Below are 24,065 nucleotides of genomic sequence, written 5' to 3' on the forward strand. Positions count from 1 at the left end.
AAAGAGGATTGGGTCATGGGGGCGTCAGATACAAGGCTGAAATCATCATCATTATCTCCTCTCTGCTCTTCAAGTTCTTCCCCTTTCTCAGCTCGATCGTATCATATTCAGCCAAATCTGCGTCTAGCAGTGCAGAAACAGCCTTGCAGATGCCCCAGTGACTCGACCCAGTTTGCCAGCAGGGATCCAGGTATATTTTTTTTATACTTTTACAAGTAAGTGGAACCATTAAGATGAATTATGAAAAAAGATTGGGAATTCACATTAATAAGGCTATGGGAACCTGGTTTTAGGGGAAAATGTGTGATCCTGATGACAGGTTCCCTTTAAAGTGTACACTGAACTTAATGGAAATAGGATCAATGGAGATGAAACATTTGTTGGAATTGTTTTATTTGTATGGTGTTTGTATAACTGCACAATACATTGATACCGTCTATTACCTGCATTAAGATGCGCCCTGCTGCGTGAGCACAGGATGGCATTAAACTTGGACTCGTCTGTTCCCAGGCGATTTTCTCCAGCTGCATACAACTCCTAGAAAACAGTATTAATCATGTGAATATTCACAAAATAAGAATAATAATGTTGAAAATGTATTGTCTAAAATTATCATAACACAAATGCCACACCCCTGCCAATACATAGGCAGGCTGGTAGTTGCGGATAGCGCCCTCTCCAGGTCAGGAGCTGTCGGGGGAGTCATAAACCCTCTAGTAAGTTTCTAGCACTGGCAGATTATGTAATTGCAGCTGTAGCCTCTGCCTGGCAAGGCAGCAGTTAAATGGTGTAAAGTGTTATCCAATAAGTTGGCTGTATTGTAAGCTGGAGTGTGATTGGTGCTATCACCTGACCAGAGGGAGTATATAACCCCTGTGCAGGGGGAGCACATGGTCTTCGCTGGTCTGTGTGACCTCATGGTCTGTCAGCAGTGAAGAGAGACAGTGCTCAGTACACCTTCACTACTGCCACAGAACCCAATCCCAGGAACTGAGTCAGGAGACTCTAATCCAGAGCTGCAGCTTCCACAGTTTGGACACAGCTCCATCTCCATTCTCCCAGCATCTACCATCAGGCTGGTGCATTATCCTGCGGACCACTCTCCATGATCACTCCAGTACCAGGATCCGAATCTGCTGTTTGAGCGTTTTGGCCGTTGCCTACTACCTGTTGTTCAATAAAGAACTGTGAGTTGATTTGCACAACATTGCCTCCGTCTGATCCCTGGATACGGTTGTTACCACCACGGGCTCCCCATCCATTACCCAGGGACCTATCTTACAGACACTCGGGGGTTGCCCCAGGGAAAACCAGTACATCAGCCTCTCCCTCCATATTTCTTGCACACACCACCTGCTGGAGACCTGCCAGGCTGTAGGACAGTCCTCCGGTCCCCATACCAAGCACCGTGACATCAGCGCCCACTAGGCCGCCATCGCCAGCCACTCCGGTATTCTGGGCCCCGGCTGCCTCCAGGCCCCAAAAAAAGACAAGGCCCTGGTGGGGGATGTTGCACTGTGTATGTGTATACAATGCACTTGCACACAGATGGCATAAGGACCCACAGTAGTAAATGCTTTGTGTGAAAAAACGGCAATAGCAGCAGTAAACGTAGTGATACCCAAAGGCTATGAACAATAACAAACATTTCTGTGGCTGGTGTCGGCAAATATTAATCATGTGAAATATCCTGGAAAAGTCCGCTATGCATTTTTCTTTTTAGGATGAAGCACAGAACGTACATTTATTCACACAAACATCTTGGGCATTGTGGAGAAAAAAAAAATCTGTACAGATATGAAAAGGCAGGACCTTAAACTATTAATGAGCTTATCCACATTCAGACATCGCTGGAAGGTAAGACATTTTTTAATTCGCTCCTGGCCGCACAATGACTTTAGATGTCAGGCGACGCGGGGCCTGCAAGTCTGCCGCCTCTTCCTGAGGAAACGATACGTGGTACATATAAAGTAAAGTACATAATAATTTAAATTTATATATAAAAAAGATGTTACGCTTCTTTCTAACTTCGACCCCAAATGCACAAAATTGTTGCACACAAAAGAAAAATTAATTGTGGCCCTTAACCCTTTAATGACCGGGCCCTTTTTAGTTTTTTCACTTCCATTTTTCACTCCCTACCTTCAAATCCTATAACTTTTATTTTCTAAATCCATAACTTTTTTTATTTCTCCATGTACAGAGCTGTGTGACGGCTTGTTTTCTGCGTAACAAATTGCACTTCATAGTGATGGTATTGAATTTTCCATGCCGTGTACTGGGAAGCAGGAAAAAAATTCCAAATGCAATGAAAATGGTGAAAAACCGCATTTGCGCCAGCCGTTTTTTTGTGGGCTTGGATATTACGTCTTTCACTGTACGCTCCAAATGACAGGTCTACTGTATTATTTGGGTCGGTACGATCACAGGGATAACACATTTGTACAGGTTTTATAATGTTTTCATACATTTACAAAAATTAAAACCTCCTGTACAAAAATTTTTTTTTTGTTTGCTTTTGCCATCTTCTGGCGCTAATAACTTTTTCATACTTCCTTGTATAGAGCTGTGGGTGGGGTCATTTTTTTGCTACTTTTTCACTTTTTATAGAATCCCAAATAGCGTCTTGGATCTGCATTTATCATGAATTATCATTACAATATCCTATGGAGAGGTCTCTTCTCCAGTGAATAATACTACATTATACTTGTGCATACCTGTACATCCCGCTGGACCAGTGACATATCCACATGGCTGCTCTCATCTCTGTTCCCCTGTACAATAAAATGACACTGTATGATATCAACATTCACTAATGTACATCCAGCTATACTAATCAAAACATATAATATATACAGGCAGTCCCCGGGTTACGTACAAGATAGGATCCTTGGGTTTGTACTTAAGTTGAAGTTGTATGTAAGTCGAAACTGTATATTTTATAATTGTAGATCCAGACAATTTTTTTTTCCCCATTGACAATTGGGAGTTTTACATTTTTTTCCTGTAGTGGGACCAAGGATTATGAATAGAGCTTCATTCCGTCTGTAACTAGGGGTCGCCTGTAAGTCGGGTGTCCTTAAGTAGGGGACCGCCTGTATAATACTAGACCGTGTACTGGATAACTTTTTTCTATCTGCATACATGATGTTGGATAGTGGCATCAGATAGAATTTATTCTAAACATTTTAAGAAATGTATCTGTCTTCTAAATTAACATAAAACACTTCTTATTCTACACAGAATTGTAAAAATGATGGTGGAAATGTAGCAAACCCTTCAGTAACATAAGATGACGTTGCCTCTTTACATTGTATACGTGGAATTACCTGACTTAGGGAGATAAGAAGTCTCTGGAAGTGTCCTGATGTGTCACTTTTAATGGCTTGTTCCAGTGTTTTTTTAAACTCTGCGGAAGAAACACAAGTGTCACTTTCTTTTTACTAAGTTACTTTTCTTGTTGATCCTTACTAAGGGTCCCGCAGATCGCACTTTTTCGACGGATTTTCTACATTTTTGGGATTTGCGCTGCTGTGACAAGTACTTACACTTACACCAGGAGGAAGAAGGTGAACTTCAGGGACCTGAGCGGGGAAGTGACACATGCAGGATATTGGGCGCACGATCTTAGTGACTCCCCGCACAGCACATTATACACGGACAATGCACTTACACTTACACCAGGAGGAAGAAGGTGAACTTCAGGGACCTGAGCGGGGAAGTGACACATGCAGGATATCGGGCGCAGGATCTTAGTGACTCCCCGCACAGCGCATTATACATGGACAATGCACTTACATGCACCAGGAAGAAGAAGGTGAACTCCAGGGACCTGAGTGGGGAAGTGACACATGCAGGATATCGGGCACACGATATTAGTGACTCCCCGCACAGCGCATTATACACGGACAATGCACTTACATGCACCAGGAAGAAGAAGGTGAACTCCGGGGACCTGAGCGGGGAAGTGACACATGCAGGATATCGAGCACAGGATCTTAGTGACTCCCTGCACAGCGCATTATACACGGACAATGCACTTACATGCACCAGGAAGAAGAAGGTGAACTCCGGGGACCTGAGCAGGGAAGCGACACATGCAGGATATCGGGCACAGAATCTTAGTGACTCCCCGCACAGCGCATTATACACGGACAATGCACTTACATGCACCAGGAAGAAGAAGGTGAACTCCAGGGACCTGAGCGGGGAAGTGACACATGCAGGATATCGGGCGCACGATCTTAGTGACTCCCCGCACAGCACATTATACACGGACAATGCACTTACATGCACCAGGAAGAAGAAGGTGAACTCTGGGGACCTGAGCGGGGAAGTGACACATGCAGGATATCGGGCGCAGGATCTTAGTGAATTGCGGCAGATGTGCATTCCGGTCGGACAATGCACTTTCGGTGATCGCGCAGGACGGGTAAGTAAATGAGCCCCACTGTGTGCATTAGACTATTCCTGTTCACTTACCAGTTTTATACAGTCTGTTGATCTCTAGTATTTCTGCATTGGTCCGGGATGCTAGGATTTCAATGAGACATTCTTCGTCTGTCCCTGCACCCTGGGAAAATACATGAAGTTACTGGACGCTCTTTGGTGATCACACGCTTTATTACTTATGGTGTTACACGACTTTGCGCTGTACTCACTTTGATGGCGTCGTGGATCTCCTGGGCGTCATACAGGGTTGGTGCTTTCATCATTGCTAAAATGGTTTTCTCAAAGTTCCCAGAGAGTTCAGACTTCAGGTCCTTGATCAAATCCTTGTATGAAAGGAAGGGACAATTAGTTTTGCCTGTAGCTTTGTCTGTATTATACGGATCTAGAATCTCTCTCATGTAGGTAAGAGCAATCGGTTTTAACCATATTTGATAAGACATAAGTGATGCTTTTGTTATATCACTGTGCACGACTTTATTTCAATATATTTTATTCTAAGCTGTAATCCTCCCTCTACCTTCTGATATACTGTGAGCCCGAGGCCTCTACTCTACGTCTACCAAAATTATAAATCATTTTTGCTAAAAACAACTCTCAACATCATGAAAAGTAAGCGATAAAACAAACTCCGATTACAAACCGCAATGTCATTACTGAGAAACACAAGGTTTAATCTGTTACAGAACCAGACAGAAATCCGTTTAGTAACTTCCATTCTTGAAGAATACAAGATGAATGTGCCAACATCTAAAACATAACCATGACAGATGTCTATTGTGTGGTATTCACCCTACCGTAAATATATCATTTCCCATATCATATATCACACCTGGGACAAATTGGGGCACATTTACTTACCCGGTCCAGTAGCGATCCCGCTGCGCGTTGTCCGACGCTGATTCGGGTCTGCCGGGATTCACTAAGGTCGTGTGCCCAATGTCCAGCAGGTGTCACTGCTGCGCCGAGGTCCGCCGGAGTTCACCTTCTTCTTCCCGGTGCATGTAAGTGCTTGATATTGCGACACGATTCTTTTTTTCCGAATCCGACGGCCACGCCCCCCAATTTCTATCGCGTGAAAGCCGGCGCCAATGTGCCACAATCCGATCGCGTGCGCCAAAATCCCGGGGCAATTTGGTGCGAATCGGAAATCATCGGGAAAACCGACTAAAATGCTCCATTCGGACCCTTAGTAAATGAGCCCCATTATCTTTATTGTTTCCCTAAATGCAGAAACTGTAATCCTCAGAGGTTTCTTCGATGCAGAATATAGGTTGTACAGATTTCATCAGCATTATGTGATCCTTGTAATAGAGTTCTATATGTGCGATACATCCAGCAATGCAGGTAAGCGCCACTTATTATCAGCTGTAAAATCTGGGCTGTAACCTTCTATAACTGTGGTTCAAAGTGTAAAGGAATATTTTCTTCCTGGATTGCCCGGGTTATATAGAGGATATGACAGGTCCTGTGCATTCTTGAGGACAGGATTCCCCGATTGTGAATGGGAAGGTGGTAGAGCAGGTGTGGCCCTCTCCATGCACTTTTATAGGAGTTCCAAAGTACTCGCATTTTCAGGCCGCTCCCAAAGGTAGATAGGTCATAAAAGTCCGAACTTGGAATACCCCCTTCAATGCCTGACCATTTATTGGTCCTAAAGTGTTTTAGGAAATATACCATAAAAATCACCAGGGTCACTAACCTGTATATCCAGTCTCTGTGACTATGGTAATCTTCTTATATTTGTTATCCATATGCATAGCTTCTAAAATCAACTAATTACAATTATGCTAATGAGCCCTAGTGACTACCCTAGCCCCTCTGTGATCTGGCCTTACATACTGTCACCCTGTCTCACCCTCCCCCCTGCTCCCTCAGCACTGTCACCCTCCCCCTGCAGTGACCACTTCTTGCTGTACTGTCAGTGCCTAGGGAGCAGGGGGGAGGGTGCCATCGTCCGGCAATTCAAGCCAAAATGCGTGTTGGGTTGTTGTCATCCTGGGGCATCATCACCGCATGTTAATCGGTAATATATATATATGCAGTGTCCCTTGTAGATTTGTTACATTAATGTTTATCTGTTTGTTGCTGCTTGTGTAAATTTATGTTTTATATGACTAAATAAAAATGTATATTTTACGGTATATTGCATCAGTAGTGGCTTGTCTTGAGTTCACAGGTAAGTTGTTTCTTGATAGGTCCACAAATTTATAATTTTATGTCGTTTAGGGACTCAAACATTGGATTATCCCTATGATGTGTAATATTCGGAGAGTCCCCTATACCTGGCTGTTTATGTAGGTCTATAAAGTATCTACATTTATACATCCCTGCTCAGACTACATGGCTGGTTACATTTTGTTGCAATGTGTCGATCATGGAAACAGAAGAAACAAGGACACGGCCCTCATTATAATACATTCTTACTAGAGATGAGCGAGCACTAAAATGCTCGGGTGCTCGTTATTCGAGACAAACTTTTCCTGATGCTCGAGTGCTCGTCTCGAATAACGAACCCCATTGAAGTCAATGGGAGACTCGAGCATTTTTCAAAGGGACCATGGTTCGGGAATAAAATGTGTTAATTAATTGAAAAAGAATGTCTTCTGATAAGTTAGCAGATGTATGCAAACATCTGCAATCTATTCTTCACTGTTCCACGCGTATATTATCTCCCGACAAGTTAGCAGATGTGAAGAACAGTGAAGAATAGAATAAAAACAGTGAACACAGGATCATTTAAGTGAAAAACACAGTGAAAAACACAGTGAAGAATAGATTGCAGATGTTCGGCACATCTGCTTACTTGTCGGGAGATACGCTGTCCCGGGATCCGCTGCTCTTCTTCCACTGAAGTCTCCCCGATGTCACCGATGTCTCCGTGCCCCGATGTCACCGTGCCCCGATGTCTCCGTGCCCCTATGTCTCCGTGCCCCTATGTCTCCGTGCCCCTATGTCTCCGTGCCCCTATGTCTCCGTGCCCCTATGTCTCCGTGCCCCTATGTCTCCGTGCCCCTATGTCTCCGTGCCCCTATGTCTCCGTGCCCCGATGTCTCCGTGCCCCGATGTCTCCGTGCCCCGATGTCTCCGTGCCCCGATGTCTCCGTGCCCCGATGTCTCCGTGCCCCGATGTCTCCGTGCCCCTATGTCTCCGTGCCCCTATGTCTCCGTGCCCCTATGTCTCCGTGCCACGATGTCTCCGTGCCACGATGTCTCCGTGCCACGATGTCTCCGTGCCCCGATGTCTCCGTGCCCCGATGTCTCCGTGCCCCGATGTCTCCGTGCCCCTATGTCTCCGTGCCCCTATGTCTCCGTGCCACGATGTCTCCGTGCCCCTATGTCTCCGTGCCACGATGTCTCCGTGCCACGATGTCTCCGTGCCCATATGTCTCCGTGCCCCTATGTCTCCGTGCCCCTATGTCTCCGTGCTCCTATGTCTCCGTGCCCCTATGTCTCCGTGCTCCTATGTCTCCGTGCCGCTCCGTGCCGCTGCCCGATGTCTCCGTGCCACTGCCCGATGTCTCTGTGCTGCTCCCCGGTGTCTCTGTGCTGCTCCCCAGTGTCTCTGTGCTGCTCCCCGGTGTCTCTGTGCTGCTCCCCGGTGTCTCTGTGCTGCTCCCCGGTGTCTCTGTGCTGCTCCCCGGTGTCTCTGTGCTGCTCCCCGGTGTCTCTGTGCTGCTCCCCGGTGTCTCTGTCCTGCTCACCGTGTTCTTCAATGTGTTCTTCACACATATATATTGTTCTTCACATACTATTTTGTTCGCACCATTCCGCGCGTATCTTCCGACAAGTAAGCAGATGTGCCGAACATCTGTAATCTATTCTTCACTGTGTTCTTTACTGTGTTTTTCACTTAAATGATCCTGTGTTCACAGTGTTCACTGTTTTTATTCTATTCTTCATTGTTCTTCACTGTGTTTTTTTAATTAAATGCTCGATCTCGAGCAGGGGAAATACTCGTCCGAGCAACGAGCCGTTTCGAGTACCTTAATACTCGAACGAGCATCAAGCTCGGACGAGTATACTCGCTCATCTCTAATTCTTACCTTTCCATAAGCAGTTTTGAAGGATAAACTAATCTGCTGTCTCTGTTTGCTTGAACGGCTCCCCAGACATTCAATGATCGCCTGCTCATCGGTTCCTGCAGCACAAGAACAGGATCTCATTTTATTTGCAGTGTATTTATAGTTGTTACTACAGAGCATTATGTATAAGCAATAGTAAAAAACAAAAAAAGATGACAAACATTAACCCATTCAAAATCTTATGGGTACATTCACACAACGTTGTTTGTCAGCACTCACATCTACCCCCTCCCGGCACTGTGCTTGCCTGGGATCTGGTACATGGCTGTGTGAAAGCACCGGAAACCACACGTACATTCACACTCTCGTTCCAAAGAATTGGACATTCATGATACAACCCATTTAAAAACCATGAATGAGATGAAGCATTTCTAGCCTGATGTGTTATCCAAAGTTCATTACCAAATCCTTTCATGGCTTTTCTGAGAACTTCAGCATCTCGGAGTGGATCAAAGTTTGGAGCATCTCTGATAGTCCCTCGCTTGGCAACCTGGATAGAGAATGAGTAATTGTTGATAAGTATTATACTGTATTATTGTGTGTACATAAAGGGACATGTCAGGAGCTTTTCCATCACTAAACTCCCAGCACCCTCAGGTAGGACATGAGTCACACCCATAGGCTGGCGCCTGGCACCTCAAAAGCCACCATCTTGGGCTTTGTAGCTTTTGTGTCATTTTTGTGTCAGATCAAAATCTTTCCATTTGCCTCAGGATTGCTGCTCTGTGAACTATATAACCAGAGCTACAGGCAGTAACATACACAGGGAAACATTTTTCAAAGTGTCTGTGAATAGACCAGTGCACCAGTCTTATTCTGCGCCAGATAAGTCATGCTGGCCGATGTATCTGGGCTAGGCTAGAACTGCGCTGTCATCCTTCAGATCAGCAATGAGTTTGCTCTACTTCCCAAATTAATTATCTGGCCCATAGACCAGGACACACCCTCTTCTCTGAGGTCTCGTCTTTTTTTGGACAAGTCAGAAAACTGCCTGAAAATGGTCTATAACCCTAAATAAAAGTGGCACACAGTATTTCGGGTCTAAATTACTCCAAAATTATGTAGACAGATTGATATATCTCCCCCATAGTCTGGAATTAGATCTTTCTATGCCTTAAACTGCCCCTGGCTCCGGTCCTGAAGGTCACAGAACCCCCTGTGCTTGTGCTGAACACCTTCAGCTCCTGCTGTGGGGAGATTGTGTAGCAATGTAAGCGATCCCTTTGCATTGTTTGTACATCTGATCCATAAGCAGCATGGGACCTTGAGCTAAAGCCTTTATAGAAGGAATTAGGGGAATTTACATGTTGTTCTGTTATATTTTAAACATTTTAATAGAAAAGGGTTTAACCCCTTTCCAAATTTTCATCAACAACCCTCAACCCCACAAGGGGGTGGTAAGTAAAGTATAGCATCTCATAGAATAACACATTTACCTGCAGAGGTGGGATATTGGGTGTTCCTGATGATTGGGAGGGATACTGTGGCATGGACGGGTTTACTGCTGGAGCCTGAGGGTAGCTTGGCACTGGTTGCTGACCAGGAATAGTCATTGGTGGCTGTCCAGGCATAGGATGCTGTCCAGGGGCTGGCATTGGTGGCTGCCCTGGAATTGGCATTGGTGTATGTCCTGGTGTTGGAAGAGGTTGACCTGGAAGCTGTCCGGGGTATCCTTGATTAAACCCGGGCATCCCTGGTTGAGGCATCCCTGGTTGAGGCATCCCTGGTTGAGGCATCCCTGGTTGAGGCATCCCTGGTTGAGGCATCCCTGGTTGAGGCATCCCTGGTTGAGGCATCCCTGGTTGAGGCATCCCTGGTTGAGGCATCCCGGGTTGATGCCCTCCACCTGGCTGTGGGTACATACCATAACCAGGCATTTGAGGCTGTTGTGGTGCCCCATACCCCGGCACAGGTGGGTAAGCACCATCTGCAGGGGGATACGCTCCTTGATGAGGGTTCATACCTCCATATGGAAAGCCTGACCCTTGCTGTGAAAAACAGAATAATTTTAGTGAAAACAATGAAAATAATATCACACACCATGTATACACTGATCTGTAGTCCACCAGAACATTATCAAAGATCAGTCATACTTTTCTCCATTTATTCTTCTACCTACTGAAAAAGGGTTCATGTAGCTAATAGAAAGTCAGTATTAAGTAAAAACAAAAATGATAATAATAATAATAAAAAAAAGGTGTAATGGGGTCAGTTCCATTTCCTATACATGCATTGCTGCCTATCATAGGTCCACTTAAAAGAAATCCATACCTTTATGGAAGAGAGAGGGACAAAATGGCGGCACGCGGCGATTCCCCCCTAAGCCACACCCCTAATATAGATCTTATACATATACATCTTCTCAGAGATTATTATTGTAATTATTGACACAATTATTATTATTTATTATTACTATGAAGATTATTATTAATAATTATAAAAATTATCATTGTCTCCATAATAATAATAATATAAATAATAAAAATGAAATAATAATAATAGTCTCAATAATCACAATAATAATCTCTAAGAAGATCCCTCTCTATATGCCAGTGCATTAAGTCTGTGTCACAGTGTAACAGTAAAGCTACAGTAAAGTTACAAATAAATCCACTCATAGACAACCACTAAGCCCATAGCCTAGTGGATAGAGCCTCTGTGTCTCTATGGCAGGTGGAGTGTGGAGGTTCTGGGTACACATCCCGGGCTGGGCAAAAATGTATTTAATTTAATGTATACATTGTTTCTGGGGAAGCCCTGGGAGATGTAGAGACCATATATGGACAGATGGTGATGTCTCCCTTCTGCCGCTAACCCGACACATCTCTCAAAAGCATTCCCTGCCTGATGTCTTCTCTGAGGAAGCCTCAGAGATGTAGACACCATATATGGACACATGATGATATCTCCCTGATGACGTGGTCCCTGCTCTTCTCTAAAAAAGGATTTCCTTGCCTGTAGAAGTCATTTAGTACCGCAAGTTCTGGCTTTGAAACTATACAGTAGGCAGGACACAGAGCAGGACCTGGAGGGAATATCCAGGACAACCTCCCAGCTTCCGTGACAGCGGGAAGGAGGTGAAAAACCGTGAATGTCCCGCCAAATCCGGGACGGTTGGGAGCTATGGAAATCTACCATCAAAATCCATTATGATGAACCAGTGACAAATTAGGCCATTGGCATATTTTACGGCCATGTGCTGTGTGTATCGTCTTAAAATGTAACATGGCCACATTCACTTCAATAGATAATATATTCATTCATTTAAATGGCTGTATTGCCCACCGTACTGCATCAGAGCTGCGCCTGAGGAGACCGAGCATGTCCTTTCTTTTGCCAGATTTATAGCATGGCCGCTTGGCTTCTTGTGGAGATGGGAGAGGAGCCCTCACCCCTCCTCCCTCCTGCACTCGACCATATGCTATGCCCAGGTACGGCCTGGGGCCTTACTCATAGATTCCGGCACCGTCACTGTGTTTATTATCTTATATTCATTACCCATGGCCTCCTTACTTATGCTAATGCATATTACCAGAGCTCCTCTATGCTGTAGCAGTCCAGAGTCTCCCTCTGCCTGATGGAATCTCACTGCAGTAGAGGAAGCTCCAGCACACAGTGTACCAGTCTGTGAAGCTGCAGCACGGAGGGGCTCTGAGTACAAACCCAGGAGCTCTTCAGGCTTATTAGCATAGTTGATTTTATAAAGGAGGAAGGCCATGGATATCTAATACAAGAAGATACCACAGTCACAGTGCCTGGGTCTAAGAAGAGTCATTGGGGCAGATTTACTGACCCGGTCCATTCGCGATCCTGTGGCGCATTCTCCAACACCGATTCGGGTTCTGCCGTGATTCACTAAGATTGTGCGCCCAATGTCCAGTAGGTGTCCCTGCTGCGCTGAAGTCCGCCGGAGTTCACGTCCTCCGTCTCGGTGCATGTGAGTGCTATTTTTGCTATATTCCGATGGCCACGCCCCCTGATTTCTGTTCCGTGAAACCCGGCGCTGATGCACCACAATCCGCTTGCGTGCGCCAAAATCCTGGGGGAATTCGCCGCAAATCATTAAAATTCAGGAAACCCGGCTTAAAAACGTGATTCGGACCCTTAGTAAATGTGCCCCATTGTCCCTGGTTTATCAGGATGGATTTTGAAGGCAAATTTCCTTAACATAACAGAAGATCATGTTGCCTACTTGTGAATAAAGTCCTACAGTTCTCCAAAATCAGTTGGATCATTAAGGGGGGGGGGGGGGGAGGTATAATGGACTGATAATATTTCTCTGGTTTGTAATACACTCTGTGTATTTGGCTTTAAAACTGCATTAACAATCCATAATATATAACCCATCCAAAAAAAACCACACCCCAAAAACATCTGATCACATACAATATTATCAATGAATAGCAGCACTTGCCATAAACTGCTGGGGGTTGTACTGTTGAGAGAAGCCTGACTGCATATCCAATCCTATGGGGGGCGGGTTACTGGGTGCACCCCATGGGTTATTACCTATAGCAAAAAAAAACAAGCAACATAATCATCATTTCCTGTACCTGCTTTGTGTGCATGGAAAATTACGTGAAAGGTTACCACAATCTTATCATGTAAAGCAACGGCTCAAATTAATCATTCCCTATTAGAAAAAGGTTCTCACATATAACACCTATTGTCCTACCCAGTGATCCCAACACAGGGACCTCCTGGGATGTGAAGAACTGTGATAGCTGAATGTCCTATGTGAATGGGCTAGCATTGCACATACATGAGCACTGGCTCCGCCCTCCTCTACAGGACTCCCACAACAACTGACCCTTAGGCCCCTCCCACACTTGCGTTGCAGATCATGTCAGAGTCTGATCAGGGTGTGATCAGGGTTTGGTCAGTGACTGACATTTTCCATCAGAGATCAATCAGTTTTCAGTCAGAGTTTGTTCAGTGTCTCAGTTTTTCACTCGCGTTTTCAATGCAATTTCAATGCGTTTTTCATGTGCAGATAACGCACGTGATAAGGACTCAGGACTGAGCTCTGTCTTTTCTATGGCAAATGATGCGTGAAAAACGCATTGCACTTGCCTGTATCTCAGAGTGCAATGCGTTTTTGATGCGTCTCCATAGACTTGTATGGTGCGTTTTTCACGCGTGTGACTTGCAAAAGTAGAGCATGTCGAGATTTAAACGCGCATTAAAAAAAACGCGAATGTGTGCGTGAAAAAAAAATGCAAGTCTGAAAAGACCCATTGGTTACAATGGGTCAGAGTGCAGTGCAAGTTCTGCGCGTCAAAAGCACGCGCAGAAAACGTGCGTGAAAAACGCAAGTGTGAAAGGGGCCTTATTTGGGAGAAAATGTACACATTTTGAAGCCTGCAGTACTAGCAGTCTGACATTTTCGTAGATCCCTTGTTACTCCTAAATACCCCAAAAAGAAGCCCTAGTTATAAACAGATGTATATTCTGAAACATGGAAACAAAGTTCTGGCGTCATTTTAAAGAGGAGAATTTCCCATATGAAGATTGTGTTTCTAGGTGCCACATAAACAAATATCCACTGTTAAAGTTGCAGTTTTCATATACAGCTCCCACTACAGACTGTTTCTTTAGTGCATTACTGTGTGAGAGGCAAACAATCCTGAAACGTTATTAAAGGAGAGATTGCTCTCTTTAAAATAACACCAGAACACTGTTTATATGTGCAACGGTTCAGAAGCCATATGTCACATTCCAGGCTATAAAATCTTTATTTTATTTGTAACGTGGACATATGGGGGCTTTTATTTTCAGTGTGGGATCCACTTTTCAGGTGCATCATTTGCACCTGGCAACCAATCACAGCTCCCCTTTAAAATATTCATGAGCACTGGTAAAATGAAAGCTGAGCTGTGATTGGTTGCCACAGGCAACTAGAAATATTCAGACTTTCAGACAGCTTGATAAATCTTCCCCATTGTGTTAGATTGTGCTGAACGCACAATCTAACAGGCACCAACTGCCAGCAGTCCCGGGGACCTTCATAGGATCCCAGGGCTGCCATGGAAGCAGTCGGCACCTCCGTGCCTTGCACAGAAGATGCCGACCCGCTGGGTAAGTACTCGGCTTTGCTCCATAGATGCTGCAGTCACTATGACCACAGCGTCTATGGGGTCAAACAGTCGGGATTGCAAGTATCACTATCTCGGCTGTCACATAACAGCTGAGCTCCCACAGCGATCGCACAACCTCTGCTACGGAGACGTACATGTACATGGGATGCGGCAACTCACCACATCTCGTACGAGTACAAGTACGTCAAAATGCGCTAACGTGTGCCGCCATGTCATAGCACGGCACACGGGAGAGGAGGACACATCGTATCTTTTCCCTGGGTACGGAACGGTACAGTGCCGCACGCGTGCTGCGCCGTACCTCTCCATGTGCCCATTGCCGGCCTATGGGGGATGTATATACAGCAGCCGTATACATGCTCCCCCCGACGGTCGTGTGAATGTAGCCTAAAATGGTTTAAAATGTGCCCCCTTCAGCCTTTCAGCTAAAGCACAATGGAGAGGGAGGCGCAGGGAGCTGATAGGTGCCATATGCTACATGCAATTACATCGACATTTAGTGTTCAGTTCAAAAGCAATGTTTCAATGTCCAAACCAGGAGTGGAGTACAAAAATAGGGGGAGCAGCACCTCACACGGGAATGTTGTCACCCATTATCATCCACATCTGCTTTGGAATGCATCAAAACTGCATCTGAAAAACTGAACATGTGAACACACTCTGAGGAGCTCATATAAGGAACGTGTCATTACTAGACATAGGACAATTGGGTCCAATGATTATAAAGGCAACAAAGTCACAAATGGAATTTAAGAATTGGTACCTTATGTTCCAAAAGAGGAAGATTTAATCATATTTGAATAAATGTTGATTTTTGCTCATGGAAAAAAATAAGACATTCCCTAAAAATAAGCCCCAACCCATTATTTGGTATAAACGAAAGGTTGATATTTCTTACCTGTAGGTATTGGAGGAAACCCACCCATTGGGGGATAACCGGGATAACTCATTCTGTTACACGGATTATCTGCACCTAAAAAGAGAAACTATGTTACAACACAAAGCAAGATACAGAGACACAACAAATAGCCAAATGTGGCCCAAACACAAGATTGCCACACGGACAGTAAGATACAATGTTTATCCATAGCAGAAGCACTATGGGATATGGGGCCACTTAAGGGAATCTACCATGTGATTCGATGCAGTTTGAAGCAAACATACCCTGAGACTGCTGTAGCTACACTGATGCAGGATCAGATCTTGGTTAAGCCCTGAGCTGAGGGGTTTTGCTGATAAAACAGATATAACATTATGATAATGAAGCTCTGTCCCTTCTATGGCTCCTTCAGCGCTTGGTTCCGCACATCTCCTAGCAGGTGAGTTTTCTCTGCAAGAGAATATGATGCAATCACTGTTCTCCCTGCCAGACAGAATAATCAATTGCTGCACCATCCCCCAGCTGCTGTGTATGAGTGTCCCAGCTCAGGTTGATTAGTCAGGCTTGAATGCCCTCCATTTGTAATTACAAGCTGACCCAGGCAGCCATGCTGACCCAGCTTTCCCAAGGTCCTGATTGTTATAATTATTTTTTTCAGCAAAACCACTCAGCTCAGGGATTAACCAAGATATGATCCTGCATCAGTGCAGCTACAGCAGTCTCAGGGTATGTTTGCTTCATACTGCATCACATCACATGGTAGGTTTCCTTTAAACAGTGAAGGAACTACCTGATGATATCTGAAGATCGAACTAAGAAATAAGAAATTAGGTAACTGTCCATATAGACAATCTCTTCTGAAGATCACAAGTTCTCCGGGAGATTTTACAACGTATTAGAAAACTTCCTTTCAATTGCTCAGGCCTTTGCTTTTTCAGTTTGCGGGCAGTGGATTCTCAAAGCTTCTAATCTGCATCTCCCCTAATCATCTACAATGTGCAGAATTACAATATGCCGACTCAGCAAAAAAAATGAACAACGTGAATGTTCCTTAGTTTTATTTCTATGAAGCTACTAGTAGAGTGCGGCCCGAGCTGCAGTTTCCTGGGCTTGTTTGTAACAACGGACATGACAGCTAGAGAAGGGCGTAGGTATCTATGTACGAGGCCTCGAGCCAGAGCTCCTAATTCACTTAGGGAGTGTTTGCTACGAAAATAGCTGCAGCAGCTGCCAGACACGCAGCAGAGTCCCACCCACACAACACTTCAGGACAGGCTGCACCATGACAGATAAGACTCAGGAGATTATTAACCCTTAATAACAGGCTCATCCTTCGGGGTCCCCACAGTTAGGGGGGCACCCACCTACCGGCTTATGTTAATGTGGTGCAGCTGGCATGATAAACTTCCACATGGCTGATCCTTTTCATAGCAACTTTCTTCCCTTTCCCCATTCATATATCTGCACGCTGGAAGTGGGCATGTATGGGCAGAAAAGCTATTGCCGGTGCATAGCCACATCAGCGGCTTCCATTATGGGGCTCTGCTTTATTCTTTACATTCACTGATCTTTTGAATATATCAAACATACCCTTACTGCACGTATGTCAGCCCCATCCTGCAGACTGCACAACTTGTACGGAAGGGGAGTCCTTGCATTACACCAAAACTATGATGCAAGGACTCCCTGTCTGTCGGCAGGACTTCAGTACTGGCACTGTAACAGTTAATACATTGCCAGCACTAAAGTCTGGCAGACAAGAAATCCTTGCATCATAGTTTGGTATAATGCAAGGACTCCCCTTCTGTACAATGTGTGCAGTCTGTGGCCCTTTTCCATTGGATGCACACAGTCACGTACAGGAAGCTTTATCCACCGACCCTCCAGTCTTTTTGTGAGTTGATACGTAAACATACGTTTTTTTGTGTTTCAAAGCGCCATTCTCTGTGTTGTGGCCGGACCAGGTTCCTGCAGTTTTATCTCTCATTCATATCTATATGAGCGCTGTGTCCATACTCTGGTTATCATCTGGCTGACCTGAGGGTCATGTGTGTTGGAACCCCCAACCCTCTGTTATTGACCTATACTGACCATCCATATGATTATCGTGGAAAAACCTTTGAAAAGGAAAACTTCTACAGCAAGAGAAGTAATGGAGCAATTTTCAGGGTTTACAACATTTGCTTTGGAAATTAAAACAAATGCACATTGAAAAGTACATTGAAAGCTTAAAACCCGTGAATTAATAATGAATCTTGCCAACAGAAATCTCTTAAACGCTGTGACCTTATGTGCTGTGACTGTGTTAATTTTCTTATATGTTATCCATGGCCTTCTTCCTTCTAAAATAAAATCAACTTTTAAAATGATGTGGGAGAGGTGGGTGTGCTCCTGCACAGTGTAACAGCTAGTGAAGCAACAGCACAGAGGGGCTCTGGTACCACCCACCCCCCCAGAAACCTGGTTCGTTAGCACAATTGTAAAAGTTTATTTGAGGAGGAAGGAGGCCATGGATAACAAATATAAGAAGATACCACAGTCACAGTGCCTGGATCTATGACTAAGTGTCCCTGGTTTATCCGTGCCCAATTTTGATGGTAGATTTCCTTTTGGGTTTGCCACCAGCATTATCCTCAACTCAGAGTCATATAGAAGATAAGAGGATTGTCCTCACTCATAGTCAAATGATAATAATTTGTAAAACCTAATACTATGCTAAGTAGATTTACAATCAGTGTTCTTAAAGGAAACCTACCATGTGATGTGATGCATTATGAAGCAAACACCCTGAGAATGCTGTAGCTACACGAATGCAAAAACATATCTTGTTTAATCCCTGAGCTGAGAGGTTTTGCTGAAAACACAAAAATTATGATAATGAGGCTCTGTCACTTCAGTGCCTGGGCTCGGTGCTTCTCCTCTTACATTAGTTATGCACTGCACCAGAGGATGATGTAATCACTGTGCTGTGCCTGACAGGCAGATGATGTCTTCTATACACAAAGCTACAAGATAAAGGTAAAGGTCCACCAGCCAGACCAGAAATACAAGAAAGTCCTGGTGACCTCACAAGCCAAAACAGAAAACCCACAGCGCTGGCACTGACGACATAAATGATTTACACAACTTCACCGGAGAACCTTTAGCTTTCACATTTGTATTTTAGTCAGTCATAATAGATGGTGCCCAGCGCACCATTGGCATCATGGCCCAGGATGGATCCTACAATACAGTATTTTTTGGACTATAAGGCGCACCGGAGTTTAAGGCGCACCATCAATAAATGCCTGCTAAAACATCTAAGTTCATATATAAGGCGCACCAGATTATAAGGACGAATGACCAGCAGGTGGCAGACCTGTGCATAGTACAAGGCAGCTGTTGTCTGTAAGTACGGTTCATATATAAGGTGCACCTGATTATAAGGATGAATGACCAGCAGGTGGCAGACCTGTGCACAGTTCAAGGCAGCTGTTGTCTGTAAGTACGGTTCATATATAAGGTGCACTGGACTATAAGGTGCACCTGATTATAAGGATGAATGACCAGCAGGTGGCAGACCTGTGCATAGTACAAGGCAGCTGTTGTCTGTAAGTACGGTTCATATATAAGGTGCACTGGACTATAAGGCGCACCTCATTATAAGGATGAATGACCAGCAGGTGGCAGACCTGTGCACAGTACAAGGCAGCTGTTGTCTGTAAGTATGGATCATATATAAGGTGCACTGGACTATAAGGCGCACCTGATTATAAGGATGAATGACCAGCAGGTGGTAGACCTGTGCACAGTACAAGGCAGCTGTTGTCTGTAAGTACGGTTCATATATAAGGTGCACCTGATTATAAGGATGAATGACCAGCAGGTGGCAGACCTGTGCACAGTACAAGGCAGCTGTTGTCTGTAAGTACGGTTCATATATAAGGTGCACTGGACTATAAGGCGCACCTCATTATAAGGATGAATGACCAGCAGGTGGCAGACCTGTGCACAGTTCAAGGCAGCTGTTGTCTGTAAGTGCGGTTCATATATAAGGCGCACCGGACTATAAGGCGCTAATCAAAGGATTTTTTGTGCGCGTTATAGTCTGAAAAATACGGTAAATCTGTTATATCCAGTCCATAACTCAAAAGTAAAGTGGACTTATTGGGGCACATTTACTTACCCGTCCGGAGGAGTTCACAGAAAGTGCATTGTTCGTGTATAATGCGCTGTGCGGGGAGTCACTAAGATCGTGCGCCCGATATCCTGCATGTGTCTCTTCCCCGCTCAGGTCCCCGGAGTTCACCTTCTTCTTCCTGGTGCATGTAAGTGCATTGTCCGTGTATAATGCGCTGTGCGGGGGGTCACTAAGATCGTGTGTCCGATATCCTGCATGTGTCACTTCCCCGCTCAGGTCCCCGGAGTTCACCTTCTTCTTCCTGGTGCATGTAAGTGCATTGTCCGTGTATAATGTTCTGTGCGGGGAGTTACTAAGATCCTGCGCCCGATATCCTGCATGTGTCTCTTCCCCGCTCAGGTCCCCGGAGTTCACCTTCTTCTTCCTGGTACATGTAAGTGCATTGTCCGTGTATAATGCGCTGTGCGGGGAGCCACTAAGATCCTGCCCCCGATATCCTGCATGTGTCACTTCCCCGCTCAGGTCCCCGGAGTTCACCTTCTTCTTCCTGGTGCATGTTAGTGCATTGTCCGTGTATAATACGCTGTGCGGGGAGTCACTAAGATCCTGCCCCCGATATCCTGCATGTGTCACTTCCCCGCTCAGGTCCCTGGAGTTCACCTTCTTCTTCCTGGTGCATGTTAGTGCATTGTCCGTGTATAATACGCTGTGCGGGGAGTCACTAAGATCCTGCGCCCGATATCCTGCATGTGTCGCTTCCCCGCTCAGGTCCCCGGAGTTCACCTTCTTCTTCCTGGTGCATGTTAGTGCATTGTCTTGCGACACAATTTGAATGTTAAATCCCGTGCTCCATCCGAAACAGTCGGATCGTCCCCCGATTTCTGTCACATGGAAGCAGCGCAGCTGCACCACAATTCGATCGCGTGCGACACAATCCTAGCGCAGACACCTGTTAAATACCTGTCACGGCCGTGCAATCCCCGAAAACGCTGGCAAGTCTGACGAAAGTGAGATGAGCCCCATTATTCCAGCCACTTCTCCCTGCAGTGTATAAATGGCCCATCAGAGTAACAGAGGAATCTTCGGTAGGACCTGGTTCAACCCAACACTAAACCACAGAGGTCCAACAGAAAAGAACCCAATATGGTGGGCTCTACAGACTGTTTCCTGGGGATAAGAATAAGAATAGGCTCCCGGATTCATTTTCTCTGGTGGTCCGAAGGAAACCTAGTCCCAAACTGTATGAATGTGAATCCCTGTCAGTTCTTTAGGGGATTATTGGGTATCCACCTTAAGACCCCCATTACTCAGCAGAGCCAAGGACCACAAGTCCCCTTGACCTGAGATGAGATCCTTTTAGAGGCCGGAGGTCCTATGTCATAGTCTTCCTGGCTGTTTGTTCGGTGATGAAAATGCTGGTAACACGTTCCCGTTAATGACGCGACCTGTTTATAACTATCTATAACATCTGCCATTAAAAGGAAACAAAATCACATTCCTTGGATATCTACAAAATCAACCATGATAAACCAAGGACACTTCCTCATAGAGTCAGCAAGGAGAAGGAGGGGGAAGTGCTGATGGATCAGGGGGAAGGGTGACACCTCCAAAGCACTTCTAACTCATTAGCATAATGTAAGATACTGGGGCACATTTACTTATCCGGTCCGGAGGAGATCCCGAAAGTGCATTGTATATAATGCGTTGTGCCGCGATTCAAGAAGATTGTGCGCCCGATATCCTGAATGTGTCGCTTCCCTGATCAGGTCCCAGGGGTTCACCTTCTTCTTCCTGGTGCGTGTAAGTGCATTGTCCGTGTATAATGCGCTGTGCGGGGAGTCACTAAGATCCTGCGCCCGATATCCTGCATGTGTCGCTTCCCCACTCAGGTCCCCGGAGTTCACCTTCTTCTTCCTGGTGCATGTAAGTGCATTGTCCGTGTATTATGTGCTGTGCGGGGAGTCACTAAGATCGTGCCCCCGATATCCTGCATGTGTCGCTTCCCCGCTCAGGTCCCTGGAGTTCACCTTCTTCTTCCTGGTGCATGTAAGTGCATTGTCCGTGTATAATGCTCTGTGCGGGGAGTCACTAAGATCCTGCGCCTGATATCCTGCATGTGTCGCTTCCCCGCTCAGGTCCCCGGAGTTCACCATCTTCCTCCTGGTGCATGTAAGTGCTTGGGCTTGTGACACAATTTTTATGTTAAATCCCGCGGTTTGTCCGAATCCGTTTCGTCAGACGGCCTGCCCCCAGATTTGTGTCGCATGAAAGGCGGCGCAACCCGGGTCTCCAGTATTATTATCTGCTATGGGGTCTCCAGTCTTATTATCTGCTATGGGGTCTCCAGTATTATTATCTGCTATGGGGTCTCCAGTATTATTATCTGCTATGGGGTCTCCAGTCTTATTATCAGTTATGGGGTCTCCAGTATTATTATCTGCTATGGGGTCTCCAGTATTATTATCAGTTATGGGGTCTCCAGTATTATTATCTGCTATGGGGTCTCCAGTATTATTATCTGCTATGGGGTCTCCAGTATTATTATCTGCTATGGGGTCTCCAGTATTATTATCTGCTATGGGGTCTCCAGTATTATTATCTGCTATGGGGTCTCCAGTATTATTATCTGCTATGGGGTCTCCAGTATTATTATCAGTTATGGGGTCTCCAGTATTATTATCAGTTATGGGGTCTCCAGTATTATTATCAGCTATGGGGTCTCCAGTATTATTATCAGCTATGGGGTCTCCAGTATTATTATCTGCTATGGGGTCTCCAGTCTTATTATCAGTTATGGGGTCTCCAGTCTTATTATCTGCTATGGGGTCTCCAGTATTATTATCAGCTATGGGGTCTCCAGTATTATTATCAGCTATGGGGTCTCCAGTATTATTATCAGCTATGGGGTCTCCAGTATTATTATCAGCTATGGGGTCTCCAGTATTATTATCTGCTATGGGGTCTCCAGTCTTATTATCTGCTATGGGGTCTCCAGTATTATTATCTGCTATGGGGTCTCCAGTATTATTATCTGCTATGGGGTCTCCAGTATTATTATCAGCTATGGGGTCTCCAGTATTATTATCTGCTATGGGGTCTCCAGTCTTATTATCAGTTATGGGGTCTCCAGTCTTATTATCTGCTATGGGGTCTCCAGTATTATTATCTGCTATGGGGTCTCCAGTCTTATTATCAGCTATGGGGTCTCCAGTATTGTTATCAGCTATGGGGTCTCCAGTATTATTATCAGTTATGGGGTCTCCAGTATTGTTATCAGCTATGGGGTCTCCAGTATTATTATCTGCTATGGGGTCTCCAGTATTATTATCTGCTATGGGGTCTCCAGTATTATTATCAGCTATGGGGTCTCCAGTCTTATTATCAGTTATGGGGTCTCCAGTCTTATTATCTGCTATGGGGTCTCCAGTCTTATTATCTGCTATGGGGTCTCCAGTCTTATTATCTGCTATGGGGTCTCCAGTCTTATTATCAGCTATGGGGTCTCCAGTATTATTATCTGCTATGGGGTCTCCAGTATTATTATCTGCTATGGGGTCTCCAGTATTATTATCTGCTATGGGGTCTCCAGTCTTATTATCAGTTATGGGGTCTCCAGTCTTATTATCAGCTATGGGGTCTCCAGTATTATTATCTGCTATGGGGTCTCCAGTATTATTATCTGCTATGGGGTCTCCAGTCTTATTATCTGCTATGGGGTCTCCAGTATTATTATCTGCTATGGGGTCTCCAGTATTATTATCAGTTATGGGGTCTCCAGTCTTATTATCAGCTATGGGGTCTCCAGTATTATTATCTGCTATGGGGTCTCCAGTCTTATTATCTGCTATGGGGTCTCCAGTCTTATTATCTGCTATGGGGTCTCCAGTATTATTATCAGTTATGGGGTCTCCAGTATTATTATCTGCTATGGGGTCTCCAGTATTATTATCAGTTATGGGGTCTCCAGTATTATTATCTGCTATGGGGTCTCCAGTATTATTATCTGCTTTGGGGTCTCCAGTCTTATTATCTGCTATGGGGTCTCCAGTCTTATTATCTGCTATGGGGTCTCCAGTCTTATTATCTGCTATGGGGTCTCCAGTAGTATTATCTGCTATGGGGTCTCCAGTCTTATTATCTGCTATGGGGTCTCCAGTCTTATTATCTGCTATGGGGTCTCCAGTCTTATTATCTGCTATGGGGTCTCCAGTAGTATTATCTGCTATGGGGTCTCCAGTCTTATTATCTGCTATGGGGTCTCCAGTCTTATTATCTGCTATGGGGTCTCCAGTAGTATTATCTGCTATGGGGTCTCCAGTCTTATTATCTGCTATGGGGTCTCCAGTCTTATTATCTGCTATGGGGTCTCCAGTATTATTATCTGCTATGGGGTCTCCAGTCTTATTATCTGCTATGGGGTCTCCAGTATTATT

At 45.1% G+C, this 24,065-nt stretch overlaps 1 protein-coding gene across 2 annotated transcripts in view; it reads right to left on the minus strand.

Annotated features, from left to right (window-relative positions):
* ANXA11 (annexin A11) overlaps positions 1-24,065 on the minus strand; it is a 49,417-nt gene that overhangs the window by 13,855 nt on the left and 11,497 nt on the right. For both annotated transcript variants that reach the window (XM_072130788.1, XM_072130789.1), the window contains exons 2-11: positions 15,531-15,605; positions 12,949-13,043; positions 9,971-10,522; positions 8,937-9,024; positions 8,496-8,590; positions 4,662-4,775; positions 4,483-4,573; positions 3,330-3,409; positions 2,718-2,774; positions 444-537 (exon numbers count right to left, since the gene is read on the minus strand). In XM_072130788.1, coding sequence (XP_071986889.1) covers positions 444-537; positions 2,718-2,774; positions 3,330-3,409; positions 4,483-4,573; positions 4,662-4,775; positions 8,496-8,590; positions 8,937-9,024; positions 9,971-10,522; positions 12,949-13,043; positions 15,531-15,605 — 1,341 coding nt within the window. The remainder of the gene's footprint in view (positions 1-443; positions 538-2,717; positions 2,775-3,329; positions 3,410-4,482; positions 4,574-4,661; positions 4,776-8,495; positions 8,591-8,936; positions 9,025-9,970; positions 10,523-12,948; positions 13,044-15,530; positions 15,606-24,065) is intronic.

The sequence above is a fragment of the Engystomops pustulosus genome, chromosome 11 (assembly GCF_040894005.1).
Source record: "Engystomops pustulosus chromosome 11, aEngPut4.maternal, whole genome shotgun sequence".
NCBI lineage: Eukaryota > Metazoa > Chordata > Amphibia > Anura > Leptodactylidae > Engystomops > Engystomops pustulosus.